The sequence below is a fragment of the Calliphora vicina genome, chromosome 5 (genome assembly GCF_958450345.1).
Source record: "Calliphora vicina chromosome 5, idCalVici1.1, whole genome shotgun sequence".
In the NCBI taxonomy this organism is placed as follows: domain Eukaryota; kingdom Metazoa; phylum Arthropoda; class Insecta; order Diptera; family Calliphoridae; genus Calliphora; species Calliphora vicina.
In genome coordinates, this window is record NC_088784.1 from 33283159 (window position 1) to 33309583 (window position 26425).

General features: G+C 32.5%; 1 protein-coding gene across 1 annotated transcript; it reads left to right on the forward strand.

Annotated features, from left to right (window-relative positions):
- The first annotated feature begins 1906 nt into the window (after positions 1 to 1906).
- LOC135960062 (uncharacterized) lies at positions 1907 to 2476 on the forward strand. Its single transcript, XM_065511259.1, has 2 exons — positions 1907 to 2027; positions 2084 to 2476. The coding sequence occupies exons 1-2, from the start codon at positions 1987 to 1989 to the stop codon at positions 2409 to 2411; spliced, it is 369 nt and encodes a 122-aa protein (XP_065367331.1). The 5' UTR covers positions 1907 to 1986; the 3' UTR covers positions 2412 to 2476.
- The last annotated feature ends 23949 nt before the right edge of the window (positions 2477 to 26425 follow it).

The following is a 26425-nucleotide window of genomic DNA, read 5'->3' on the forward strand; positions in this document are numbered from 1 at the left end:
TGATGGCAAAAGGAAATAACAACTCATTATGAAAATTAATATGTGAACAATATGCTGCTGAAAATTACTTTGTTTTTTTTTTTGTGTAATTTTAAGCAGAACAACAATAACAGACCTATTTATTATTCAGCCAGCAATAGTGTAAAAGATCCCTATTAAAACGCGAAAAGTGGGATTTTCAGTTTATCAGTTAAAAAATATGAGTAAATATTTAGACAACATTTTCATTATGTACTATCACTAAACATTAAATAGCAGGATCGACGGATAAAATTTTTCATAAACGCTCTTGGATCACATGCGAATTTGTATCGTCCCAAATTCGACAATTTTGTTTGCTGAATTACATTTTTATCTAGAATTGGGTCTCCTCGCATAAAATAGCCAAAGCGCTCGGAGCGTTGCCCGAACACAATGCCCATGGCACAGTGGACAACATTTTTTTGGAAATAAATCGGGATAAAATTTGACGTGGGCATAGACAAGGAGTATTCGAGTTTAAGTTATTAAAATGGGCCCTACAAATATTCCAGTGGCGGCGCTATTTAAAATTCATATAACAAAAATATAAAAATCTTTTAAATCGGATGGAAAATGAAAAAAATGTTTAAAAATGTTACATGTCGAAGGTACCCTACTTTGTGCCCCCATAGCGTCGCCCTAGAGCATTTGTAGGATCCATTTTAATAAGTTAAACTCGGATATTCCTTTTCTTCCCCCCATGTCAAATTATAAACCGATAATGATAGGTAAGGTATCCTGTTTATACCTGATAAATTTTTATTATGATAAACTTCAAAATGGTTGTCAAGATAAAAAATGATCAGGTATAGTCTCCATTTATTATTATTGCTTCGCCACTCCCTGTCTATACTTGACAAATACTCATCATAACAATAAATGAAATTTGTTGTCAAGACAAAGTTGTCTAAGCAAAAGCACTAACAATTTTATCATAACGAAGCAATAATACTAATAAAAGGGGGCTATACATGAAATTTTTTATCTAGTCAACCATTTTGATGTTTATTATGATAAAAATTTATCAGGTATAACCAGGTGGTTATACCTGACAACAAACGTTATTAATTGTTATGATAAATATGTGTCAAGTATAGACAGAAGGTTATTTATACCACCATAGTGGGGAGGGTATTATGCGTTTGTGCAGATGTTTGCAACGCCCAAAAATATTAGTTTAACACCCACCTTAAAGTATACCGATCGACTTAGAATCACTTTCGATTAAACGATGTCCGTCCGTCTGGTCGGCTGGCTGGCTGTCCATGTAAACCTTGTGCGCAGAGTACAGTTCTCAATTTTGAAGATATTTTGATGAAATTCGGAACATATTATTTTTTCGCCTCAAGGACCCAGCCTTTTGAAACTTGCTGAAATCGGTCCATTATTTCACCTAGCCCCCATACAAATGTCCTCCCGAAATTGGACTTTATCGATCATAAATGTTTAATTTATATATGTATCTCCACAAATTCCACTCCAAATAAGTTTTATATACACAAAATTCATGTCACCAAATTTTGTTACGATCGGTCAATAATTAGTCATAGCTCTCTTATATGCCCGCTTCCAAAAATCACTTTAACGAGCATAAATCGCTTAAAAATGTTGATATACACACAAAATTCAACATAGTTAACTTTATTATAGACATAAATCGCACGACCTAATTTCATGGTGATCGGTCCATAATTGGTCATAGCCCCCATATAAGGTCCACTTCCGAAAATCACTCAAAAATATAAATTATTGAAATTTTAAAAGAAAAATGTTTTTGCTCTTTTACTTAGTGTAGGGTATTATATGGTCGGGCTTGACCGATCATACTTTCTTACTTGTAATCGACCCGATTATTAAATTTGACTGTTCTTTCAAACATTTTAATTTTAACAATAAATAAACCATTTACAAAATAAATTCAAATTTCTGTTTACAAATTTATTTAACTAAAATTTACATTTTAAAATGTCGGCTAATCCCATCAAAACTAAACGCCCCGGTATTATGTAAATAAGTTCATAAGATCTTAAGTAAAATGCCCAATAAAACATCATCTTCTTAGTGAGATTCAATGGAATGTCATGGATGGTGGTACGGATAAAATTGGCAAGGCTTCGGGTATGAAAATCGAATACTCCATTTCGGATGAAATTGATTTTGCACAGAAACTCTCAATAATGATGAGAAAGCAATTAATGCGCCAGCTGTTGCTTAAAGAAAACGACATGTATCAACAGGAACTCAATAGCATTGGACGTTTACATTCACATGATACCGTTTCTGAGGAGTTGAGAAAATGTAACCGGGATCAAGGAAAGAAGAAACAAAAATATGTGAATAATGCACAAGTATCACAGTTGGGTAAATTGTTTAAAGTCTATGACGATTAGAAGATGAGATGTAAATAGATGTTTGATTATTTTTAATAAAATATTGAACATGTCTTTGAATTTGATTTAGAGCACTATTCATTTAAGTGATCCTTTATAATCCTGACATATGTAATATGATTCCTGGAAAAAATTAATTAAGGAGTAATTGGTGTAATTTAAAAAAATGTCAATGTTAAAGAAAATCGTTTTAGCAGGCAGAATTAACATTCTCATCGTGGCTAGTCGAAACCATCTCATTTTCATTCATAATATAAAAAGATTACAATCTAACAATTAAACAGCTAACATTAAGCTTAAAGTTCTAAAAAGTTTACATCGCGAAAAAAACACTATCAATGTCACCATGTCAGGCCGTCAGTCGTTCACTATTCATTTTACCGACTTTATGGTTAAATGTTTAAATTATGCCACAAAATTCTGTGTATTTCGTATTTCCTACTATTGGATATACATACATATATGTAGATCCTACATTGACTAAATACAGTAATGGGCAGAATTATAATTTCTCTACAAAGTGATTTTCCGACCAGTTGATAATATTGTATTAGATTTTCTTTAAGAATCAGTACTGTGAGTTGGATTGTTACCGATAACTCCTGTGCGATGTCAAGCAACACCAATATATACTTTCAAGTATGGGCCATACATTCGAGATGTGTGAATTATTGGAGAAGTTTCCAAATAGACATCCAAACAGCGGCCAAATTCCAAATTCTGCCTAACCTCCAAAGCTGCTAAAGCAGCTGTTGACAAATCCAGAGACACCTCGCCGCTTAAGTCACTACCACCTTAAGCTATGAGTTGTTTTCACACGCAGAGAAAAAACATGGTTGTGGTAACCATAAACATATTATGATCAGATTTATGCTTGTAGTCCAAAACATATTATGATCATTATTAGTATCATTAAATATCATAATATGTTCTGAAAAATCAAATTCTGATACAAATCAATCATAACATGTTCTGAAATAATCATATTATGATATAAATCAATCATAATATGACACAAATTAATCATATTTATTACCCTTAAACACTGGGTCCCTTCCTATATTTGCTATATACTTGCCTACAAACAGTCGAACCCACATATCTACTTTTGCTGATGACACAGCTATACTAGCCATTCATGAAAACCCCCAAGAAGCATCTGTACTTTTACAAGACCATATACTCGACATAGAAAGGTGGTTAAAACAATGGAGAATAAAAGTAAACGAGCAAAAAATGTATACATCTTACATTCACATTGCGTAGAGAATCGTGCCCTCCAATCCTAATAAATAATCATATAATACCTCAACAAACTGAAGTTAAATATCTAGGTCTGCATCTAGACCGACGTCTTACCTGGAAAAAGCATATAGATACGAAATTGACTCAAATGAAGTTAAAATTACTACAAATTTACTGGCTAATTGGTAAAAACTCGAGATTGAGTTTAGATTGCAAACTTTTGCTGTACAGCTCAATAATAAAACCCAATTATTCAATTATGGGGCACGGCTTCAGCTTCTAATATTGAAAAAATTCAAAGATTCCAAAATAAAATATTACGAATGATAACAGCAGCGCCTTGGTATGTGAGAAATATTAACATTCATAAGGACCTAGGTGTCTCCCTGGTGAAAAATGAAATAAAAAAACAAGCGGAGTCATATTTGAAAAAGTTAGAAGTTCACCCAAACCCACTTGCACGAACATTAGTGAGAAGTAGAGGGTGGATTATACAAACCAAACACCAGTTTTTAAGCCTTTTGGAACGTTTAAATTATTTTTTTTTAAAATTTAATGAAAATTCTTTGTCAGGTAGCCCAAATTATCTAGCGAATGTTAGGAATTTAATCATTAACTTCCAACACAACATACTTAATACATTTTTATTTAAATACTAAATTATAAATTACACATTTTTTGTAAAAAATTTCTCTAAAATAAAAATCATTTTTAGGAATGTGGCAACGCTTTTTATAATGCTCACAAAATAAGGAAACTTCAAAAAACCTTATTTCAAAAACAAATTTTGATTGAAACTACCAAGGCGTATTAACAAGGTGAGTGCATAAAATCAGCTGTTTCTTAATTTGCTGTGGTTTTATGTACACTATATGTCAAACTTTGTTTATGTTTACATTTGTTATTGTAAATAACATAGTAATATTATAATTCGCCTTGATTTTGACATTTACCGTACATTTTAACAAAAACAAATTGCCTGTTGTTTTTGCATTGTTGTATTTGTTGCCGGGACGCACTCACCTTGTAAATACGCCTTGGAAACTACCTTCTATATTTTTATCATGATATTATTGATAAATTCACTGGAATTTATTGTTATTCGCTCTAGGAAAGTTAAAGATAATATACAAATAAAACTACAGAGCGAATGGGAATTACAGATACTCAAAATTTACTTGTAAAAATAACAAAGCTTAGACCATAGGGTAACATAGAGACGAGACGTAATTGTCAAAAACCTAAGTCTGTTGTCAAAAACCTAACTCTTACAACAACAAAATACATGCTAGTCAATGTGGGAAAAAATACTATTAAAAGTAAACATATTTTGTTTGCATCTTAAACATATTATGACTACATAATATAATATGTTTACCTATTTATCATTATTTAGTTGTTGTAAACATATTCTGTTTAACGTTTAATGGTTGTACATAACATATTATGTTTACCCATTTATCATTATTTAGTTGTCCGAACCATTCGGTGAACCATATTCATATTTATAACATTTAATGGTTGTATATGAATATATAAACGTTTACAGTAACTCAAATATTGTTAAAATTATATAAAAACAACAATTATATGTTTACGACAACAATATATTGTTACAACGAACATAGTATAGTTGTCGTAACCATGTCGAACCATGTTTTTTCTCTGCGTGCAGTCAGAAAATCTGACTAGCCTGGGTAACAGTAACATTCGACTCACAACAGCTCGTTAGTAGGGTCCCCGGAGAATATGAAGACCCCAGCCGGGTACATGGGGTATAACTTGTGTTTTTTCAGCCAATTTGTGTTGTATTTTATACCTGCTACCAGGTTTTGAATAACTGCCGTCCAATGGCACATCCCGTCAAGATGACTACCCATCGTAAAGGAAACTATCGAAACCACTGTTGTTGATCTAACGCCTTTCGCGAAAGGCTGTTTCAGAAAAATCTTGCTACCTACTTGTATTTAATTACTACCATACCCTTTAAGTCTTTTAAATTATGAAAAACGAGCTAAAATATTGAAGCTGATTGCTTGAGAATGTGGGATATTGGCAGGGGAAGCACATTTTCCTCTTCTTCATCACATCATCTGCAAATTTCGTCCTTCTGTATATAACGCATTGTTCATTTAAAATCCGGTCGCACCTAAGTCTTAATATCTACATAAAGAAAAATGCAATTTCATAGTGCTCCATAAATTTAATCTAATTTATTAACAGTTATGAATATGCAAAAAAATCTAGTTAAATATCTTTATTTTTAATAAAAATAGTTTTTGTTTCTAGTACCCAAATTTTGTACAACTTTTGTACAAGCACCCAGGCGTATACATACATATATCTTGCTTTACTACGACTGTTTTTTTTATTTTTTGGCGCGATCATTATCAGATAAACCAGGATTTTGTTTAATACAACGTACTATATTCGTTGTAAGGTTTTGGTCTCGTCTGCTAACTTTTTTGGTTTCTTTTTTCTTACGATCCCTGCTTAAGGTTCCTCTGTAACGTTTTATAACATCATTCACAATACTTTTTGGAAGCTTCAGTTTTTTCGCTATCATTTGAAATCTTAACAGAATAATGGTTGGTTTGTTTAGAAAGTCATGCCAAAAGAAAACAAAAATGTTACCACTAGTTTTTTTTCAATGCTTTATGAGCTTTATGAGCCATATGCCAATTTTGACCCATTTATCAATCAATTATTCATGGTTTTAATCCCAACCTATTAACTTTCTTAACTATCCTTCTTTTCAATTTACAACCACACCTAGACTCTTCGATTCCTTGAAATAATTAGAGATTTAACTCCAAGTTTAAAGACCTACGTTCGGTATTCAAAGTGTTTTCTGAGGATATACACCGACCTAATTGTCTGAGAGCACATTTCATTAGTTCGGAGATATTAATTAGAAATTTCGCATTAGATATGCTACTCGAATATTCCAAGTGTATCGAGATCCAGGAAGATTTCTTTTAAGGTTGGTTATGGTTTCATTATTGGTTGCAATAGTAACTTTTTAATCCATTCGTTCACTATTTGACCACTACCAGAATTGCTGAGTGCTCTCTTCATTTCTTAAGGCTTAATATTATTAAAACACCTTATATATCCAGGAAACATGCCAATGGATATCCTTCATGATGCAAAAAAGACTTTATTTTGTATCGTTAGATCATGAAGTGCTGTCTACACCTATTTACACTCAGTTTAGGCATATTAGTTAGCAGAGAAAATCATTTGTTGCATTATTTTTCCTATGTGTTCATCAAGTACTCTTCATGGTATTCAAACCAAAACATTAAAGAATTTCGAAAGTAAGAATAATTCTATTTAAAAAATGGAATTTAACCCACTAACGACCAAAAATTAACCCATTTACAATCATTAATGCAAACTTAATACATTAATTTATTTTAATTATACTAAAACTTTTAGTAATTGCTTAAATCTAATTCATTTTGTAAATTTAAATCAAAATGGTCCTCTTCGCTTTCATTAATTTCAATGTCTTGGTGGCTAAAGTGAAATTCTTCCATGGGTTCACTGCAACATAACAGTTGAATTACTTCTGGTGGAAGTGTGGAACGTTTCAGGTTTTGTAAGCGCATATCTAAAAATGATGTGGAAATTAATGGATCTGAGGTACAGCTTAATATTAATATTAATACGGAGCTTAAAAAATATGTCTTCTCCGATTCCATTATAGCGTCTTTTTGCATCAATTTAAATAGGCTTCGTCATTGGGCCGAAAAAATTATATGTATCATATTAAGGTGGGTGTTAGACTAATATTCTTGGACATCACAAACATCTGCACAAACGTATTATACCCTCCCCACTATGGTGGTATAGGGTATAACAAATTTATTGTTTTCGTTATATGTTTCTCCACTTCATCTGAAAATATGTTTACTTCAATTTTGTCCACTACATGTTTGAAAACGGCATAAAATTTTTTCTTTTTTTGAATTTTCGTTAAGCCAAATTTCAAACAATAACCTAAAAAGAGAGTATTATTCGAAAACGGCTAAAATTGGCTATTATAAGTAAATGAAAATTGGTTTATAACATTTCAATATATTCATTTCGGATTTCATTTAATCTGCCGAAATATTAAAAGCTTCCACGAAGTTACATTTTGAAAACAATCGCAGCACTTTTAAGGTTATGTTAAAAAAGTGGATTTATTTCAAGCAAGTTAAACAATTTTATCACATTTTTTAACAAAAAACATTACTTACTTACTTATTTCACTTTCCATTTTCACTTTCTTGTTTATAACTCGCGAAATTATTTAAACATGCAATTGAAAATTTGAAAGCAGTACAGGCTTTTCAACAAAATTTATTAAGTAATTACGATGCAATGTCTTTGACTGCGTGTTGTCAAATGGAATTTAATATTTACCAAAAACAAAAAGCTGACTTAGTTAATTTGGAGTATTGGTTACAAAATACCATTAAAAAAATGCAATATTTGCATTTGAAAAATTGGACTTTAGCACAGTTTTGGTAGCCGTTTAACCTATAGTGCGCTGTAGAATGGATCCAACTTTTAAAATGAACACATTGCACAGTGGTATGAGCAGAAAAAAAGAGGGAAATAAATCTGTAACTTCTAAACCCTTACGCCGATTTGAATGAAATTTCACATGCGCAAAGAGGAAGTGTAGTTTAAGTTTTGAATTTGGACCTCATGACCTCAGCAGCAGCAGGACCAGGGGTTCCCAAAGTAGGATACCTCGGGTATGTTCAATTTTTAAAATGATCCTATTTCTTCGTTTGTGTTCCGATTTAAAAAAACTTACACATACAGAATCTTCTCGTCGAGCACTACATAAAACCTCGTCGTATCAATTATCTCTTATAGCTTATTAGATATTCGCATTTGAAAATTTAATTTTCAACATTTTTACCCACCCTACACCAGTTTTTTTGGTGACCGCGGTTCCAAATATTCTCCGATTTTATCCATTTTTCTTTTATAGGATTAACAATAGATCTATATATCAAACAAAAAACATAAGTGTTTAAAAATCATGACTGAGTCCAAAGTTCCATGCGTTTGAATATAAAAAAATTAAAAAAGGCTATTTTTCGCAATTTTTTTTGGAAAATAGTACTTTTATTCTTTTTAAGTTATCTAAAAATTTTCTAAGAGGATGTATAATGAATTTATACTTCTTGAAAAGCTAACTTTACGCCAAATATTTTAAATGGAAAAAACATTTATAATTTTTGATACCGACGGGATCAGGTCCATTCAAAAAATGCCTATTTTTTATGTAAAATTCAACTTTAGGGCAAAAATTCTTAACTTAAAAACTTAACAACTCGCTGAGAATTTACCTAGCACTGTTATTTACATTCATAAAATGTTATTATGTGGGCAACATGTTTTTTTATGAATTTCTATGTTAGGTAAATTCTCAGCGAATTGTTTAGTTTTCCCAAATTTATTTGACACGAGGTTTATGTAGTGCTCTACGAGGATATTCTGTATGTGTAATTTTTTTTTAAATCGGAACACAAACGAAGAAATAGGATCATTTTAAAAATTGAACATACCCGAGGTGTCCTAATTTGGGAACCCCTGGTCCTGCTCCTGGTGGGGTCATGAGGTCCAAATTCAAAACTTAAACTCGACTACACTTCTTCTTTGCGCATGTGATTTCATTCAAATCGGCGTAAGGGTTTAGAAGTTACAGATTTATTTGCCTCTTTTTTATTCTCATACCACTGTGCATCGTTGGTACATTGTGGACCATCGGGGTAATCTGTAAATACAAAATCTAGTATTACTCGGGTAGACTATATCACTTTACCTTTGGCAATGTGTTAAATGGAACTACACCATGTTTCTATTAGAAAGACTAACAATAGAGCGCCATTAACGGAAGCTATAATGGTGAATGCTTCATAAATATTTTACAAGATAACAGTTTATCATATTTTTCATAAGTTTAGAAAGTGCTGAACAATCCTATGTTTTATTATAATAATACCTCACTAGTAGGACAGTGACAATTGCTGAACTAGAACTGCTGCTTATTCCTGGGAAACCTATCACGGAAATAGTTCCGTGTCATTTCCTTTCCCTCTAGGAAAATTAATGAACTTAAAAGAGGCGTGTTCAAGTTGTAAGTTACATCAGTAACATAATTCTATTCCTCACTGTAACCCAATTATTCACACATGAATTAAAGTGTAATAGTGAAATTTTGTAACATTTTGTGCTGGACAGTCAAACAACAAAAAAAATTCTTCATCAGAAATATTAGGCCAACAAAAAAAATAATAAAACGAACGAACGAAAAAAAGATTGGAATAGCACTCACACATTGACTAGTAGCTTTTTAGTAGCCAACTTAAATGTTGTGAATTTATTTGTTGCTGCTTTCCTATGGCCCAGTAACATGTTGGACTGACTGTTGGCTGTTTTCAGTTTTCAGTATCTGCAACTGACTGTATTTTACAAATATGACCATGGAATCACAAAACAAACGCAAATACCAACACACACACACAAAGAATCTTACACGCACATCCATCTGAAGTGTCTGTGTAGAGTGTCTGAGTCTCTGTATGAGTGGCCGGCCATGTGTGGGCGGATGTCAGTTAGTGAGATGACTGGCCCTAAGGGAATATTTTCAATGTAAAAACCCAAGCATTTAAAGTACTTGAATTGCAAAATGTTTCGCTTTTTGTCAAGGCCTACAGGGAGATTTTCTAACGTTGTTTTCACTTCTATGTAGTTTTTTTACTTTTTTTTTATTAATTGTAACTTGGTATTTGATTTGTTTTGGTTTTTAGAAATGAAATGAAAATACCAATTTGCAAAATGGGGAAATTTGTTTTAAATTTTTGTGTGAAGTGAATTTAAACTTTGGAGTACACTTAAGCTTTAAGGATTGCAGCGCAAAGTTAGAGATTGCCAATAGTATTGTAGATTTTAGCACAGGGTTAGGGGAGTTTGCGGCATTAACTAAACTGCAAAGGATATGATACAAGATATTGGGATCAATGAAAAGGTGGAAGCCTAAAAATGAAAATAAAAAATATAAAATGTTATAAGTTTGTTATAAAAATTTGTTTTAAATACTGTTTCTACTAATGCACTTAAATATATACAGAGGAAGTAGTCCATATAAAATCTTAAGTACTCTGTTGCAAGAAGAGGGATTCAACATCTCCTTTTTGTAGTTTTAACTCTTTCTCGAGAGGTGGTTATCCAGCAGCACTTGCGTAGAACTAGAAGATTATTTCAAATAATCATTCTAAAGAAGCGTAAAAATTACAAATAAATCGTTGACAGCAACCCAAACTACAATGTATATGAGTGAGATCAAAGACTGGCGAGTTTATATTTTTATAATTTCAGCAATATTAACAAAAATACGGCATCTCAGAAAACTCATTCTGGAGATAAATATCTCATCAATTTGTGTTATTTAATGAATTGCCGGAGATTTCCATTTTTGGTTTAATGACAGTTTTTGTTTGAAAATCGACCCTTCAATTCTAAGATCATTGTTTAGATAAAGCTCCAAAAACTGCTTTTAATTTACACTATATTCTCCTGCTGCGTACGCACTATAGGATGCACCCAGATATTCCGCTGAGCGGTCGAATGTTCAGATGATAATATTTATCATAAACATCGACTAGTGGAATGCGCTAACTTCGACCTACTACTATTGCGCTAAAACCAAATTCGATCAAAACCGTAAACGGCCGAAAACTGATCTTGATACAGCTTGGTTCTTCGAAACCTGTTTCCCCAAAAGCTCGATGGTCCGGATGAAATCCTATCACATCGAAACCTCCTCTTCAGGTGCTGATACGGCGTTTCAGACTCAATCTATCTCCAGTTTTTATTTCTGTCCACCTGCAGAGGATGGCCATCCTAAATAGTTGTCATGCAACGCAACATCTAAACGGTATCAGTGTGAGATTGAGGAACAAAGCGTTCCAAAAACATGCTTTCATCTGGCAAGATTTTAGAAAGAGCTGGCAAAGGACTATTTCATTGACCTCAACACAAGCTATAGCACAATTTCTTCAGGAAACTGAAAATTAGATGTCATGTTCCTAAAGTTCGTACGGAATAACCCAGGAACACCTCACAACTCGCAGCTTTACACACTGGCCTGAAAAGTTACTGACGCTGAAATAGACTTAAATATTGTAAGGCTACCGGAAAAATCTGGCCCAATATGGATATTCAGAGGACACTATTTGTGAAAAATCAGCTTAGAAACAATCTAAGAAAACTCATAGCGGTCATTAATAGACATTGGCCTCTGATAGGTTGAGAATCTCTTAGAACGACTTCTGTAGAAGCTGACGAAGAAGAAGATGAACCACTGAACATATTCTCTGTCACTGTTCTTGGTCAACAAATACTTATTGACAAAACCTGTCGATCAAGAGATCCACAACTTTATTAGAGCATTAGGATGGTTGGACAATGACAGCGTCCGAGAAACATTGGATGAATGGAGGAATCACAAATGTGACATACGCTTGGATCTATTTTACAGTAAATTGTCCAACGATTTCAAATATACTACTACAATCGGATTTTTGGTTCAGAAGATATAGCCCTCCAAAGTTGACTGATTTTCAGTATTCAAACAAAATACCAATTTAGGTAATTTGGTCCGCTTTCAGATACAGTATCTCGAAAACTATCGGCGAAATGTATCGGCGTTTTGAAAGTTTACATCTGAGTTTCATTTGAGGGGGGGTTAAAGTTTCCCAACTCTGGCACATTCTTATTGTTAATCGGCATAAGACCCCATGTGATCCTTACATTTTAGGTATAAAATGTGTTCAGAAAATGTATGTAAAATGTTACGGAGAACATTTTTGTAGATATGTTAACCCTCTAAATCCTCAAGGCATGGCTCTTTTTTTTCCTTATTTTAAAAAAGAGCAAAAAACACCAATAAAACAGGGATTTTAGGAGTTAAAATGTTCCGAAAAAATATTATCCGTACAATTTTACTATAAGTCCCTGAAGAACTAGCTGACCCGGTGCACTTCGCCACCCCAATTAGAAGAAAGAAATAGTACTATCAAGTCTCACTTTGTGAATCTAATTGTAAATGTCTAATTTCATATTTCTGGGTCCATTATTATAGAAAATGCAAAATGTGTTCCTAATTTTAAATTTTTAGGTTTATTTTTATAAAATATTCAAAAAGTACCATTGCAATAAGGAAATAGTACCATTGATTATCACTTTTAAATTCGCATTCACTAAACCATAACCCGTAAAGTTTGAATTTTAGATTTGTATATCATTTCCTATATTATCAACTAATTTTGTTTCTATAATACTTAAGATTTAATAAATTATCATAAAACCGAAACCGATCGGTTTTTAATTTTTTAAAACCGAAACCGCGGTTTTGAAATTCTTCGATTTTTTAGAAACTCTAGGTCCATTATTATAGGAAATTCAAAAAAGTACCATTAGAATATATAAAAAGTACCAAAAATCCCCCACTTGTGGTTTCCCACTCACTCGGGTCCATATAAGCTTAATTTCATGGCTTTAGGTTCATTGGTGTAGAAATTACAAAAAGTACCATTCGAATATAGAAAAAGTACAAAAAAGCACCCACTTGTAGTTGCTCACCCACTCGGGTCCATATAACCTTTTTTTAATGTTTCTAGGTTCATTGGTGAAGAAATTACAAAAAGTACCATTTGAATAAAGAATAAGTACCAAAAAGTCTCCCCCTAGACTTCTCACTCACTTAGGACCATATATGCTTAACATCATATTTCTATGTCCATTATTACAGAAAATTCAAAAAGTACCATTCGAATATAGAAAAAGTACCAAAAAGCAGTCACTTGTAGATTCCCACTCACTCCGGTCTTAATTTCATGTTTTTAGGTTCATTGGTGAAGAAATTACAAAAAGTACCATTCCAATAAAGAAAAAGTACCAAAAAGTCTCCCCCTAGAATTCTCACTCACTTAGGACCATATATGCTTAATTTCATGTCTCTAAGTCCATTGTTAAAGAAAATTCAAAAAAGTACCATTAGAATATAGAAAAAGGACCAAAAAGCCCACACTTGTGGTTTCCCACTCACTCGGTTCCATATAAGCTTTATTTCATGTTTCTAGGTTCATTGGTGAAGAAATTACAAAAAGTACCAATCAAATAAAGAAAAAGTACCAAAAAGTCTCCCCCTAGAATTATCACTTACTTAGGACCATATATGCTTAATTTCATGTTTCTAAGTCCATAGTTATAGAAAATTCAAAAAGTACCATTAGAATAAAGAAAAAGTACCAAAAAGTCTCCCCCTAGAATTCTCACTCACTTATGACCATATATGCTTAATTTCATGTTTCTAAGTCCATAGTTATAGAAAATTCAAAAAAGTACCATTAGAATATAGAAAAAGTACCAAAAAAACCACACTTGTGGTTTCCCACTCACTCGGTTTATATATAAGCTTTATTTCATGTTTCTAGGTTCATTGGTGAAGAAATTACAAAAAGTACCATTCCAATAAAGAAAAAGTACCAAAAAGTCTCCCCCTAGAATTCTCACTCACTTAGGACCATATATGTTTAATTTCATGTTTCTAAGTCCATTATTATAGAAATTTCAAAAAAGTACCATTAGATGAACAAAAAAGTACCTATAGTACAGTTCACACATTTTGGTACCTAAATATGATCCCCTATTCCTAACACTAACTTCACTCAAATACATATCAGCTAACTTTAATGTCGATAACTGAAATAATTTAAATTAGAAAAGTACCAATTTCCCTTTTCTTACTTGAACACCCCTCAAGTTTGAAATTTAAAAATATTCCATTTTGCCAACATTGTTTATGCTACAGGCATGTATCAAAATATTAAAATCTGTGTTAATGTGCCCAAGAATAAATATGTTTTAAAAAAAGTACCAAACTGTTTACCCTGATTTGGCCCAATATACACCTTGGTACTCGAGTTCCAAATAACACCCTGTTAGTTAATTTTTGTATGAATCCAGGAACCAACGTTAAAAAAAATTATCAAAATTGGCTTAATAATTTCAAATATAATGTATTTTCCCGATTTTGTCCCCTTTTTGGTACCTTTTTTATCCCCATTGAGGTGGTACAATTTCATTCAAATAAATTTCTGTAACGTGGTGGGAGCTCATAATAAAATATTCGTATGTCTATGTCAAATTATAGAAAAATATATTTTATGAAAAAGTACCAAAAATAAACACAATTTTTATCCCTTAAAGGTTCGAATTTCCAAAAAGTACCAAACTCATATTTTTTATTTTTTGTTAGTTAAAGAATACGATTTAAAATTTGTTTCTATGTTTATTGGTTTAAAAGATACATAGGGTGCAAAAAAAGTACCAAAATACAGTTTTTACCCGTTTTCTCCCCTAAAAGTTTCGAATTTCCAAAAAGTACGAAACACCTGTCGGCTTATTTTTTAAATGGAATAACATGCTATTTTAAGTTTTTTTGTATCTTTATTAGTTTTGAAGATATAAGGTTACCGAATTTACCCGTTTTTACCCTTTTTTACCCCCTAAACGTTCGAATTTTCAAAAATCCATTCTTATCGGATCGTTTTGGGGAGGGAGGAACCCACAGTTAAAATTTCGTGATTCTAGCTTCAGCCGTTTGGGCTGTGCGATGATGAATCAGTCAGTCAGTCAGTCAGTCAGTAACGTTACTCTTTTATATATGGGGAATTTCACGTCAAGTGAACCAACTTTTGAAATCGATGTCTTCCGATCGGGATGAAATTTGCACCAAGGTTAGCTCTATTGGATAGTAACTCAGACACAATTTTTCAACAACATCGGTCGAGAACTCTCTGAGTTATAGGGGGTAAAATTTTGACAATTTGGTCAAACAGGGGTTTTTTCTTATCCATGTAACTTATTACCTATTGTTCTTAGCAAAATGTGTCCCAAATAGTATAGATAGCTATTTCTTCGATCTTTCGAAAAAAAATATTTAAAAAAAAAAATAAAAAATTTGTAATATTTTTTTTCCGAAATCAAAAACTTTTTTGACTTTTTTTTAAAACGGGTCCTTTTTTTTTTTTTTTTTTTTTTTTCTTAAAATAAAGTTTAGATATTTTCCTTGAACACTTACTTGGTCGCTTAGTGGGATGCGAGTGGGATATCTATCAAAATAAATATTTTGTAACTCAAAACATAAAATTTTTGACTTTTTTTGCAAAATCAAAAACTTTGTTGACTTTTTTTTTCAAAATGGACCCTTTTTTAATCTTTTTTTTTAGGTCAAACAAAAGCTTAGATATTATCCTTGAAGACCCTTTTGGTCGCTTAGTGGGATGCGAGTGGGATATCTATCAAAATAAATATTTTTTAACTCAAGACTTACAATTTTTGACTTTTTTTTTTGCAAATACGATTTTTTTTCCAAATGGGCCCTTTTTTTTAAATTTTTTTTGTAGTCAAAAGAAAGCTTAGGTCCATTCCTTTAAGATATTTTTAGTCCCTTAGTGGGATGCGAGTGGGATATCTATCAAAATAAATATTTTAACACAAAAATTGTATGTCTTGAGTTACAAAACATTTATTTTGATATATATCCCACTCGCATCCCACTAAGCGATCAAAACCATCTTAAAGGAATAGGCCTAAGCTTTCTTTATAGCAAAAAAAAATTACAAAAAGGGCCCATTTTAAAAAAAAGTCAAAAAAGTTTTTGATTTTGCCAAAAAATCAAAAATTGTATATCTTGAGTTACAAAATATTTATTTTGATAGATATCCCACTCGTATCCCACTAAGGGACCTAAAATATCTTAAAGGAATGGACCTAAGCTTTCTTTTGACTAAAAAAAAAATTTTAAAAAAGGGCCCATTTTGAAAAAAAATTCGAATTTGCAAAAAAAAAAGTCAATAATTGAATGTCTTGAGTTACAACATTTTTATTTTAATAGATATCCTACTCACATCTTCCTAAGTGACAAAATAGGTCTTAAAGGAAAAGACCTAAGCTTTCTTTTGAGCAAAAAAAAATGTTTAAAAAAAAGTCCCATATTGGAAAAAAATTTCGATTTTGCAAAAAAAAAATTAAAAAATTTTTACAAAATATTTATTTTGATAGATATCCCACTCGCATCCCACTAAGGGACTAAAAATATCTTAAAGGAATGGCCCTAGGCTTTCTTTTGAGCAAAAAAAAATTAAAAAAGGGCCCATATTGGAAAAAAATTTTGATTTTGCAAAAAAAAATTAAAAAATTGTAAGTCTTGCGTTACAAAATATTTATTTTGATAGATATCCCACTCGCATCCCACTAAGGGACTAAAAATATCTTAAAGGAATGGACCTAAGCTTTCTTTTGACTACAAAAAAAATTTTAAAAAAAGGGCCCATTTGGAAAAAAAATCGTATTTGCAAAAAAAAAAGTCAAAAATTGTAAGTCTTGAGTTAAAAAATATTTATTTTGATAGATATCCCACTCGCATCCCACTAAGCGACCAAAAGGGTCTTCAAGGATAATATCTAAGCTTTTGTTTGACCTAAAAAAAAAGATTAAAAAAGGGTCCATTTTGAAAAAAAAAAGTCAACAAAGTTTTTGATTTTGCAAAAAAAGTCAAAAATTTTATGTTTTGAGTTACAAAATATTTATTTTGATAGATATCCCACTCGCATCCCACTAAGCGACCAAGTAGGTGTTCAAGGAAAATATCTAAACTTTATTTTAAGAAAAAAAAAAAAAAAAAAAAGGACGTATTTTAAAAAAAAGTCAAAAAAGTTTTTGATTTCGGAAAAAAAATATTAAAAATTTTTTATTTTTTTTTTAAATATTTTTTTTCGAAAGATCGAAGAAATAGCTATCTATACTATTTGGGACACATTTTGCTAAGAACAATAGGTAATAAGTTACATGGATAAGAAAAAACCCCTGTTTGACCAAATTGTCAAAATTTTACCCCCTATAACTCAGAGAGTTCTCGACCGATGTTGTTGAAAAATTGTGTCTGAGTTACTATCCAATAGAGCTAACCTTGGTGCAAATTTCATCTCGATCGGAAGACATCGATTTCAAAAGTTGGTTCACTTGACATGAAATGCCCCATATATAGATTTTATTTTAAAGTACCCCAAAAATTTAGCATGAAAAAAAAATAGTTAAAATTTAACTAAAAATCACTAATATCTCTATTATTTTACCTTCCATAGCGAATTTGGATAGGAACTATTCATTAATTAAATTTTTTAGCTCTAGGCAATTCCACTTCATTATCGTACAATGTCCAGCATATTTTAAATTTTTTGATGATCTCATTTGGTTCAAAATTTATGAAAAAACTCAAATGGCGCCACTGTGCTACGCTTCGGATAGGTGATGATTATACCTAACCTATGAGTGCTATATTCGGTTATGCGACATCTTATATACCCTTCACCTTAGTATACACATATACTGGAGAGTGTTTCTCTGTCTCTAGATTTTATATTAAAAAACAAATTACTGACAGATTTTGATGATATCCAAAATATAGCAAAATTCTCGACACCGCATTGTTGGTTATAAGCAGGGAAACCAAAATATGCAAATGCATATTTTTTCTGGTGAGTCTAATTAGCACATGGATAAAATATTTACACGTTTCAGAACTATTTAAGAATTTTGGCATCGATTTGTTAGTGCATATTTTACCCTTAAATGCATATTTTTGCATATATTTGTTTTAAGAGCATATTAATGTCATATTTTTGCATGACATTATTTTACTGTTTAATAGCATGTTTTGACTTTATCAAAAACAAATTTTGTCTTACTTATTTTTCGATGTTGTGCTACAGGTTTTTACTTCCTTTGTTTAAAATTCAAAATTGAAAAATAGATGGCTTTTTTTTAATATAAGCACTATTTTAAAAATAGCGCCATCTAAATATCAAATTGTAGTTCTAATTCAAACATAACCGTTCTAAGTGTTAAAGAAATATTGTCTTTTAAATTTGCTCCTATAACATCAGTTGATGCCGAAAGAACATTTTCTATGTATAAAAATGTTTTCAGATCCAACAGACAACGATTTTTATTTGAAAATCTAAGCCAATATTTTATAATTTATTGCAATAATAACCTTAATTGAAGAAGTGACTTTATATTTATATAAAACTAGTTGACCACACCGGCTTCGCCCGGTAGCATTTACTAATGTTAGTTCTTCAAGTTTCTCCAACCCACATATACCTGCCTGTTCTTATTTATTTGCAAATAAAATATCTAAATTTGTACTGCTTACTTTAGGGAGCTTTTTTCTTACAGTTGATTTTCGAGTTTTACCCGGAATTTTAGAATTTTTTTCTTGACAAACCATCTCCTGAAAATTTCGAATCGAATAAAAATCAGCCAAATCGCTCCAGCCGTTCTCACGTGATGCCATTACACACATGGACCATTTCATTTTTATATATATAGATATCAACAAAAAATACCTCTCGAGGCCTTTTCATAGCTTAATTTCCAATTGTTTTTATGTTGTATTTATTTTTTGTTAAACTTGTTTTAGATCATGTTATTTTTGTTTATTTTATGTTACTTTACCTTTTTAGAAATGAATTGTATAGATTTTTATACCTTACACCACCATCGTGGGGAGGGTATAATGCGTTTGCAGATGTTTGTAACGCTCATAAATATTGGTCTAACACCCACATTAGAATCACTTTCTGAGTCGATTACACGATGTCCGTCCGTCTGACGGACATCGTGTACCATCGTGTTGGTTGGTTGGCTGGATGTCCATGTAAACCTTGTGCGCAGAGTACAGGTCGCAATTTTGAAGATATTTCGATCAAATTTGGTACATATAATTTTTTCAGCCCAAGGACCATGCATATTGAAACTGGCTAAAATCGGTCCATTATTTCACCTAGCCCCCATACAAATGTCCTCTGGAAATTGGACTTTATCGGTCATAAATGTTTAATTTATATATGTATCTACACAAATTTCGCTCCAAATAAATTTTATATATACAAAATTCATGTCACCAAATTTTGTTACGATCGGTCCATAATTAGTCATAGCTACCATATAGACCCGCTTCCGAAAATCACTTTAACGTGCATAAATCTCTTAAAAATGTTGATATATACACAAAATTCAACGTAAATAACTTTCATATAGACATAAATCACACGACCTAATTTCAAGGTGATCGGTCCATAATTAATCATAGCTCCCATATAAGGCCACTTCCGAAAATCACTCAAAAATAAAATTATTAAAATTTAAAAAAAAAATGTTTTTGCTCATTTACTTGGTGTAGGGTATTATATGGTCGGGCTTGACAGATCATACTTTCTTACTTGTTTTAAATAAAAGTATATTTTTTGGTTAAAAATTATGTAAAAGTTAGTTTTTTTAAGAGCATATTTTTTAAATTTTAAGAGCATATTTTAAAGTTTTTACTGCATATTTAAAGCGCTTAAAACAGAAGGAAGTTTTCTGGAATATTTTCATTACAAATAATACAAGTTCACAACTACGTATACTTAATATTAATTTTCTTTAAATTAACAATTATCATACAACATTATGGCTAACAGCTTTTGTACAAAAAGTAATCTTCAGAAGAAGAATACAAGTTTATCATTCGAAATGATCATGATCCCGTACATGATTTTGATGTCAAATATTTAAAAGTAGAAATGATTGGCGTTGATACTACTTAACCCAACATGTACTATAACGAACTCCTTAAGACCAGCAACATTAGTTCGTTTTAAGTCTGTCACAAACAATGTCCAATATTTGGGAGACCTTTTTAAAAATGTTTAAATTAGAAAAGTAAATTGAAAATCCTTTACGGACTTCCATTGCATTCAATCCACAATTTGGCGTTCTTTATCACCCATTAGTTGGGATTTTGTTAGGGAATCAATTGATCTGAAGAAAAAGTGACAATTCTAAGATTTAAAATTTATATTTCAAAGAAATATATAACAACATACATATAAAGCTCCTTCATATAAAGAACTTTGTTTAAATAAGAAAAATCAAACAAAGCTTTAGCAACATCCATTACAATGTTGCTATGTGAGGAGCGTGTGGCAAGACCACAAATGCTGTTTGGTTTGTAATTTGTGCACATCACAGGCCATGTATTAACTTATTGCAGTTATATACCATAAAAATACTATATTTATGAGAAGCCGACCCAAATGCACAATGCTCCACAATCAAACTAGCACTGCACAGTGGTTGAAAGCAAGAAATCAAATTATTCAAGGGCAAGTTTAATAAAAGCCATACAGCAATTTAAATTGTTGAAATTGTGGTTAGAAAGTTTACACAGGGCAACAAAATCTAAAAAAATCTACAGGCTTTTTAAAGCACTACACAATTTTGATGTATTGTGGTTCCAGTAGTACAAATATGGTCCAAATTTTAAATTCTATGGAGAAGTTTTTTTAAAATTTTTTTGTAAATTGTGAATTTTTTTAGACGTTTCTCCACATAATTTATGATAACTCAAAAAGGGTTAATCCGATATTATTAAAATAAACTTAGAAAAGTTTAAGTTTACATAACCTTTAATCCGTTTATATATTTGGATTTAATCGGCTCAGTAGTTTCGGAGTTAAAATAACAAATTGAAGCAAAAAATATATTTTTTACTTGAAAATAGCAAATTTTTGTGTTTTAAAAACTCATGAAAAATTTAAAACTACCGAAATTGTGCAGGTTTATTACTTTATCGCAAACCCACATATAATAGTAACAAAATGAGATTCAGATCATAAAAATAGATTGATTTTTTTCGAATTTATTCACAATTAAGTAAATTTGCTCATTTTCACAAAATTTAACTTTTTTGTTTTATATACATAAAATTTCGATTGATTGAACTATGCGAATATTTTTCCCATGCTGTGTACAAATTTTCACACATATATTGCGTTTCAATTGGCTCAGTAGTTTCGGATTTTGTTTCGGAACCAAATGAGATATCGATCATAAAAATCGATTGATTCTTTTTCGAATTTATTCACAATTAAGTGAATTCCCTTATTTTCAGAAAATTGTATGTACGTACAAGCGTGTACTTTGAGTGTACATTTTACATGTGTTTTGTTTTTGTTAAAATTTTTGTAACAATAACAAACCACGTGTAAAATTTACACTCAAAGAATATAGTGGGCATGAAATTATAATGTGAGTACTTCCCCTCAGTACTGATCGAAATTCATGGTATGGAGGAAAGAGAGAGTGTAGTATTTGTGGACATTCTATTTGAACTTTCCTACACAAACGAACCGTAGGGCTCTGGTCATTCGATCACAAAAGAATAAGTTCGAAAAACATGAATTACGCAGAATTCGGTGGGTTTTAGGAACAAGTTCCCTAATTTCATTAAAATACATTCAATCGATGGAATTCCAGCAAATCAATAGATACACTACTGTTACCAATAATCAAACTCGTCCTTTATTGTACGCGGTCGAGAAGCTTGAAAATAGACTTCGAAGCTCTGGCCCATTCATCGTGTAAATAGTGAAGAGATCAGATGGAGTGAAGCAATTCCTAAAGCGTTTCACAAAACGTAGACGATTGAATGATTCCTTCGAAACTTGAAAACTGTGTTTATTCCAGTGGACATCAACCTATATTCACTGAGTCTGACGACTATTGAAAGTAAAGTGACTCAATTTACACGATTTCATTCATAGATTGTCAGAATATCCTGATTAAGCGAATCACTCATGTTTTGCCTAGTAGCCCCAATCTCCGACATGCTTGTTCTATAATTGAAGGAATACGAATGGCAAATGTTGGTTTCATCTACAAAAATAAGGAATAGAGTAGGAGAAAGAACGAATCCTTACGGTACCCCTGAATGGATCTTGAACTGGTTTGATAAGATTCCATCTACAACAGCTCGTATATTCTGATCTCTAAGAAAGAGAAATTATTACCGATGCCAAAAGTAAAATGTTTTAATAAAATCGCACCTTGACACACCCTATCGAATCTCTTGGAAATATCTAGAGACACCACTTTACGGAATAGAATGTGAGCATCCTCTACGAAAGTCATACTAGCAGTCGCTAAGTAAATTGTTGGATGGTAGTTTACATTACTCTCCTTAACTTTGAAAAGAGCATAAATTGTTTTTGGGTGATAGTTTTCAGGGTTGTTAAACTCCTTATTTTATAAGAGTTGGCGTTACATTAGCCACCTTCCAGCCACATTAGCCACTCAGGCACGATATCAAGTGCTGAAAAGGTTAGCTAAAGGGCGAGCCAAAAAGCTTTATCAACCGAGTCAGTGAAAGAAGAACTAGCATTATAATTTACTCTTTTAACGAATTACCAAAAAATTTCACTTCCCCGGGATGCTGTAAGAACTTTATCACGGAGCAGTTACTTTTAAGTGTCTTACTACTTTAACACATGAAGATCTCGCCTTTTTATGTAGCTAATCAGTTTTGGTTTTGCTTCAAGTTCTGAATGCTTCCTCTTTGGATCTGATTGAAATTTTGCACCAAGATTTTCGATTGAGTTTACTATTTACAATTTTCGCCCAGTTATTATCTAGGAAACAAAGTTTCCAATTGATATGCCAAAATAATGGACCATTTCTAAGCTATTCTTGAAACGTGGTGAATTTGAAGAGCGAAATGGTATAGTGATCCGAATTGCTGAGAGATACAAGAACATCCATTTCATACTTTTCAAGGTGTGCAGAGAGAAAAAAGGTTCTTTCATTAATTGTGCTCGGCGAATAATTCAACATATTGGACTTCGATAGTTGTGTGACCAGATTGACGAAGCCAAGAAGATTTGTGGAGATTGAAATCACCAGCAACAGCAATTCTACGACTCGGACAGCTCTCAAGAATCTTCAAAATGGTAGCGGATAGGTCAATTAAAATTAATAGTAAAACATATTTCCCTCCTGTACCCTTCTATAAAGAAACACGAAGTGCAAATAGTGTCCCCTGATTTTGAATTTAACACAGAGACAGCATCATACATTCCTAAGGATTGCTGGCACTGGTACACAACTTCTTCATGTAAGTATATTGCAATACCTGGATGGAAATATTCAAGAGATGATACCCGGTATATACAAATCTTACTGATCAGCATTCTCAGATACTGAACGGACAGCCGGACGGACGGACATCGTTTAATAGACTCAGAAAGTAGTCCTGAATGGGGACAATATTTTTGCAGGTTACATCAGCACTAACGTCATACACCGTCCCGGTGGTGTAGAGTGGTGTATGGTATAAATAGAATTCCTTTATTATTAAATTAGTTCATTTCAAATCTAAACTAAAATTTTATAAAAATATGCTAGCACCATGTGGTGAACACCTTTTCTCTAGCAAGAGAAAATATTTGTGGCTGATCCCAAAGATTCCTTGCTGGGTATCAGACCGGTTCTTCTGTATTAAATTATTGTTTCTTAGTCGGCTCTGGAGAAAAATAAATACCTATATAGGTGTGATATCTTCTGGATTAATCCAAACCACTGTATTTCGTGAAAATTTGCACTACTGCTGATTTGGTTGCCTCCATTTGTTTATGTTGTAGTTGCTGTTGCTGCAAATGTGCTATTGCTATTGTGTTACAAATGTTGTTGTTGTTGCTGTCGTTGATGTCTGTTGTATGTAGATATTAGTGTTATTTGACGTGTGTCATACTGACAGCTGATATTGTTTGCAAAATTTTGTTCTTGTGGCTGTTTGTTGTTCGTTCATGTTCATGTACATTGTGTATTTTGTATTGTGTACAACAATTGAAGATGTATTTTACTTACTTACTTAGATTCATATTTGTTTCTTGTTGTTCATTTCAGGCTTCTCTCTTCTGGAAAATGCTGCCAGCCTTACAATATATGGAGGTATGAGTTCTTTTTCATTTTTGAATTTGTAAATTTCTTGTGGGTGGTTTTGTATGGCAATGTTTTGGGCCAAGTGTTGTACGAAACTATTGTTATAAATGTTTTATTGTAGAACATGATGTACAAGTACATTCTATACTATGTAGATTATTTTTTTTGCTATTTTTACCATAAATGAAAAAGTAAAACAGTCTCATCTGTCATTTGTAGTAATGAAAATTAAAGCCGGTTTTTGTATCTGTGTGTTTTGTTTTTGTTTGGTATGTTTTTTTGGCCAAAAGTTTTAAATAAAATAGATACTAAAACACTTTTGTGAATTACTTTTCTTTAACATAAAGTTCAATCAATTCAATGTCGTATTTAAAAATATACCTTTATTTATATGATTAAGGTATTACGATATTACTCTTAATAATTATGTATATTTGGTGAATGAAATGATCAAACCGATGTTTCAATAACCCCTACTAAATGGTGCATAGGTTAGGTTATGAAGGCTGCCGGTATTAATCAGCTCTCTTGGGTCCATGAATTGGCTCCTTTGTGATTCCCTAAGGATCATGCTTATGTAATTAAAAGGTCCTTCGCATGTCGGAATTTGGTTCGGTGCCGAACCAACCTGACGTGCGAATGAACGAATCCATCTTTCTAACGTTCACACTAGATCGTGCTAGGCCGTGAAAAACATTATTACCTATTGTCGCAGTCCATGCCCCCGATAGAGCAGGGCAAAGACAGAGGATATGTTCAACCGTTTCCTCCTCGCCCTAATCATAGGAACTTCTATAGAAGTCATTGTATGGAGTGTTCAGTCTCCTAGCATGCACACCTATCTAGCAGTGCCCAGTAAACACAGATATCAGAACTCGTAGCCGAGCCAGTGATAGCCCCTTGAGGGATATTGACCTATGATGGTCAAAAACGGGCCATGTGAGCCTCGATAAGCAATTTGTCAGACTAGACCATCTGAGCTGAGCAGACTCAACCAATTTAGGCAGTATGCGTGATTTACAGCAGGATAGTGGTAAACCGACCAAAAGATCGATATCATCAGCTTGCAGACGAGAGCCTTTTTTGACCAGTTCATACGAAATAGCATTGTCAAGTACACCTGAGTTACCTGCCACCCATAATAACTCCAGGTTAGAATGACTCGCAATCTCGTTATGGGATACCCGGCATTTATGTACCTTTGTAGATGTCGAGTAGACACCAGAGAGAGATTTGATGGCAGGCTTACTGTCAGTACAGATTCGGATATTCTCACCAAATTACCTATAGTACTTCATACAGTGTACCGCCCTTTTGATGGCTTAAATCTCATCTTGAGTTACACTACATTGATCATGTAGAATGAAACATACCCCTTCTGGAAACGGGGAATATAGAAACCACCACCCACCCCAAACGCAAACTTGGAGAAATATATATAGATGACAAATGTGTCCATCGAGAAGCGTCTTTCAATGAAAGGTAAGGGAGTACAGTAGTCAATGTTCACAGGGAGATATGATATAAATCCCAAAATAGATGCATTGCCGGTACAACAAGACCTCCATGCTGCTATAGTGCTTAGCCTGTCCGCCGAATTTATGGCCATGAGATCAGCTGCGCTGTGCGCCCGTAATCATTAGTGCAGAAATTGGCAGGATTCTCTCAATCCTCCCGCGGTAGGTGGATTTAGTGCTCCATACATTAGTATGGGCTTTACCATCATGTCAAAAAGTCATTTCGCATTTCTAGGGCTTATTCCCCAGGTCTTCCCAAGGGCCCAATGGACGCTCTCGCTTTTATATTCAGGCTCTAGGATAGCCTAGAGTCTAGAATGATTCCTAGATACTTCGCTCTATCTGAGAGCTTAA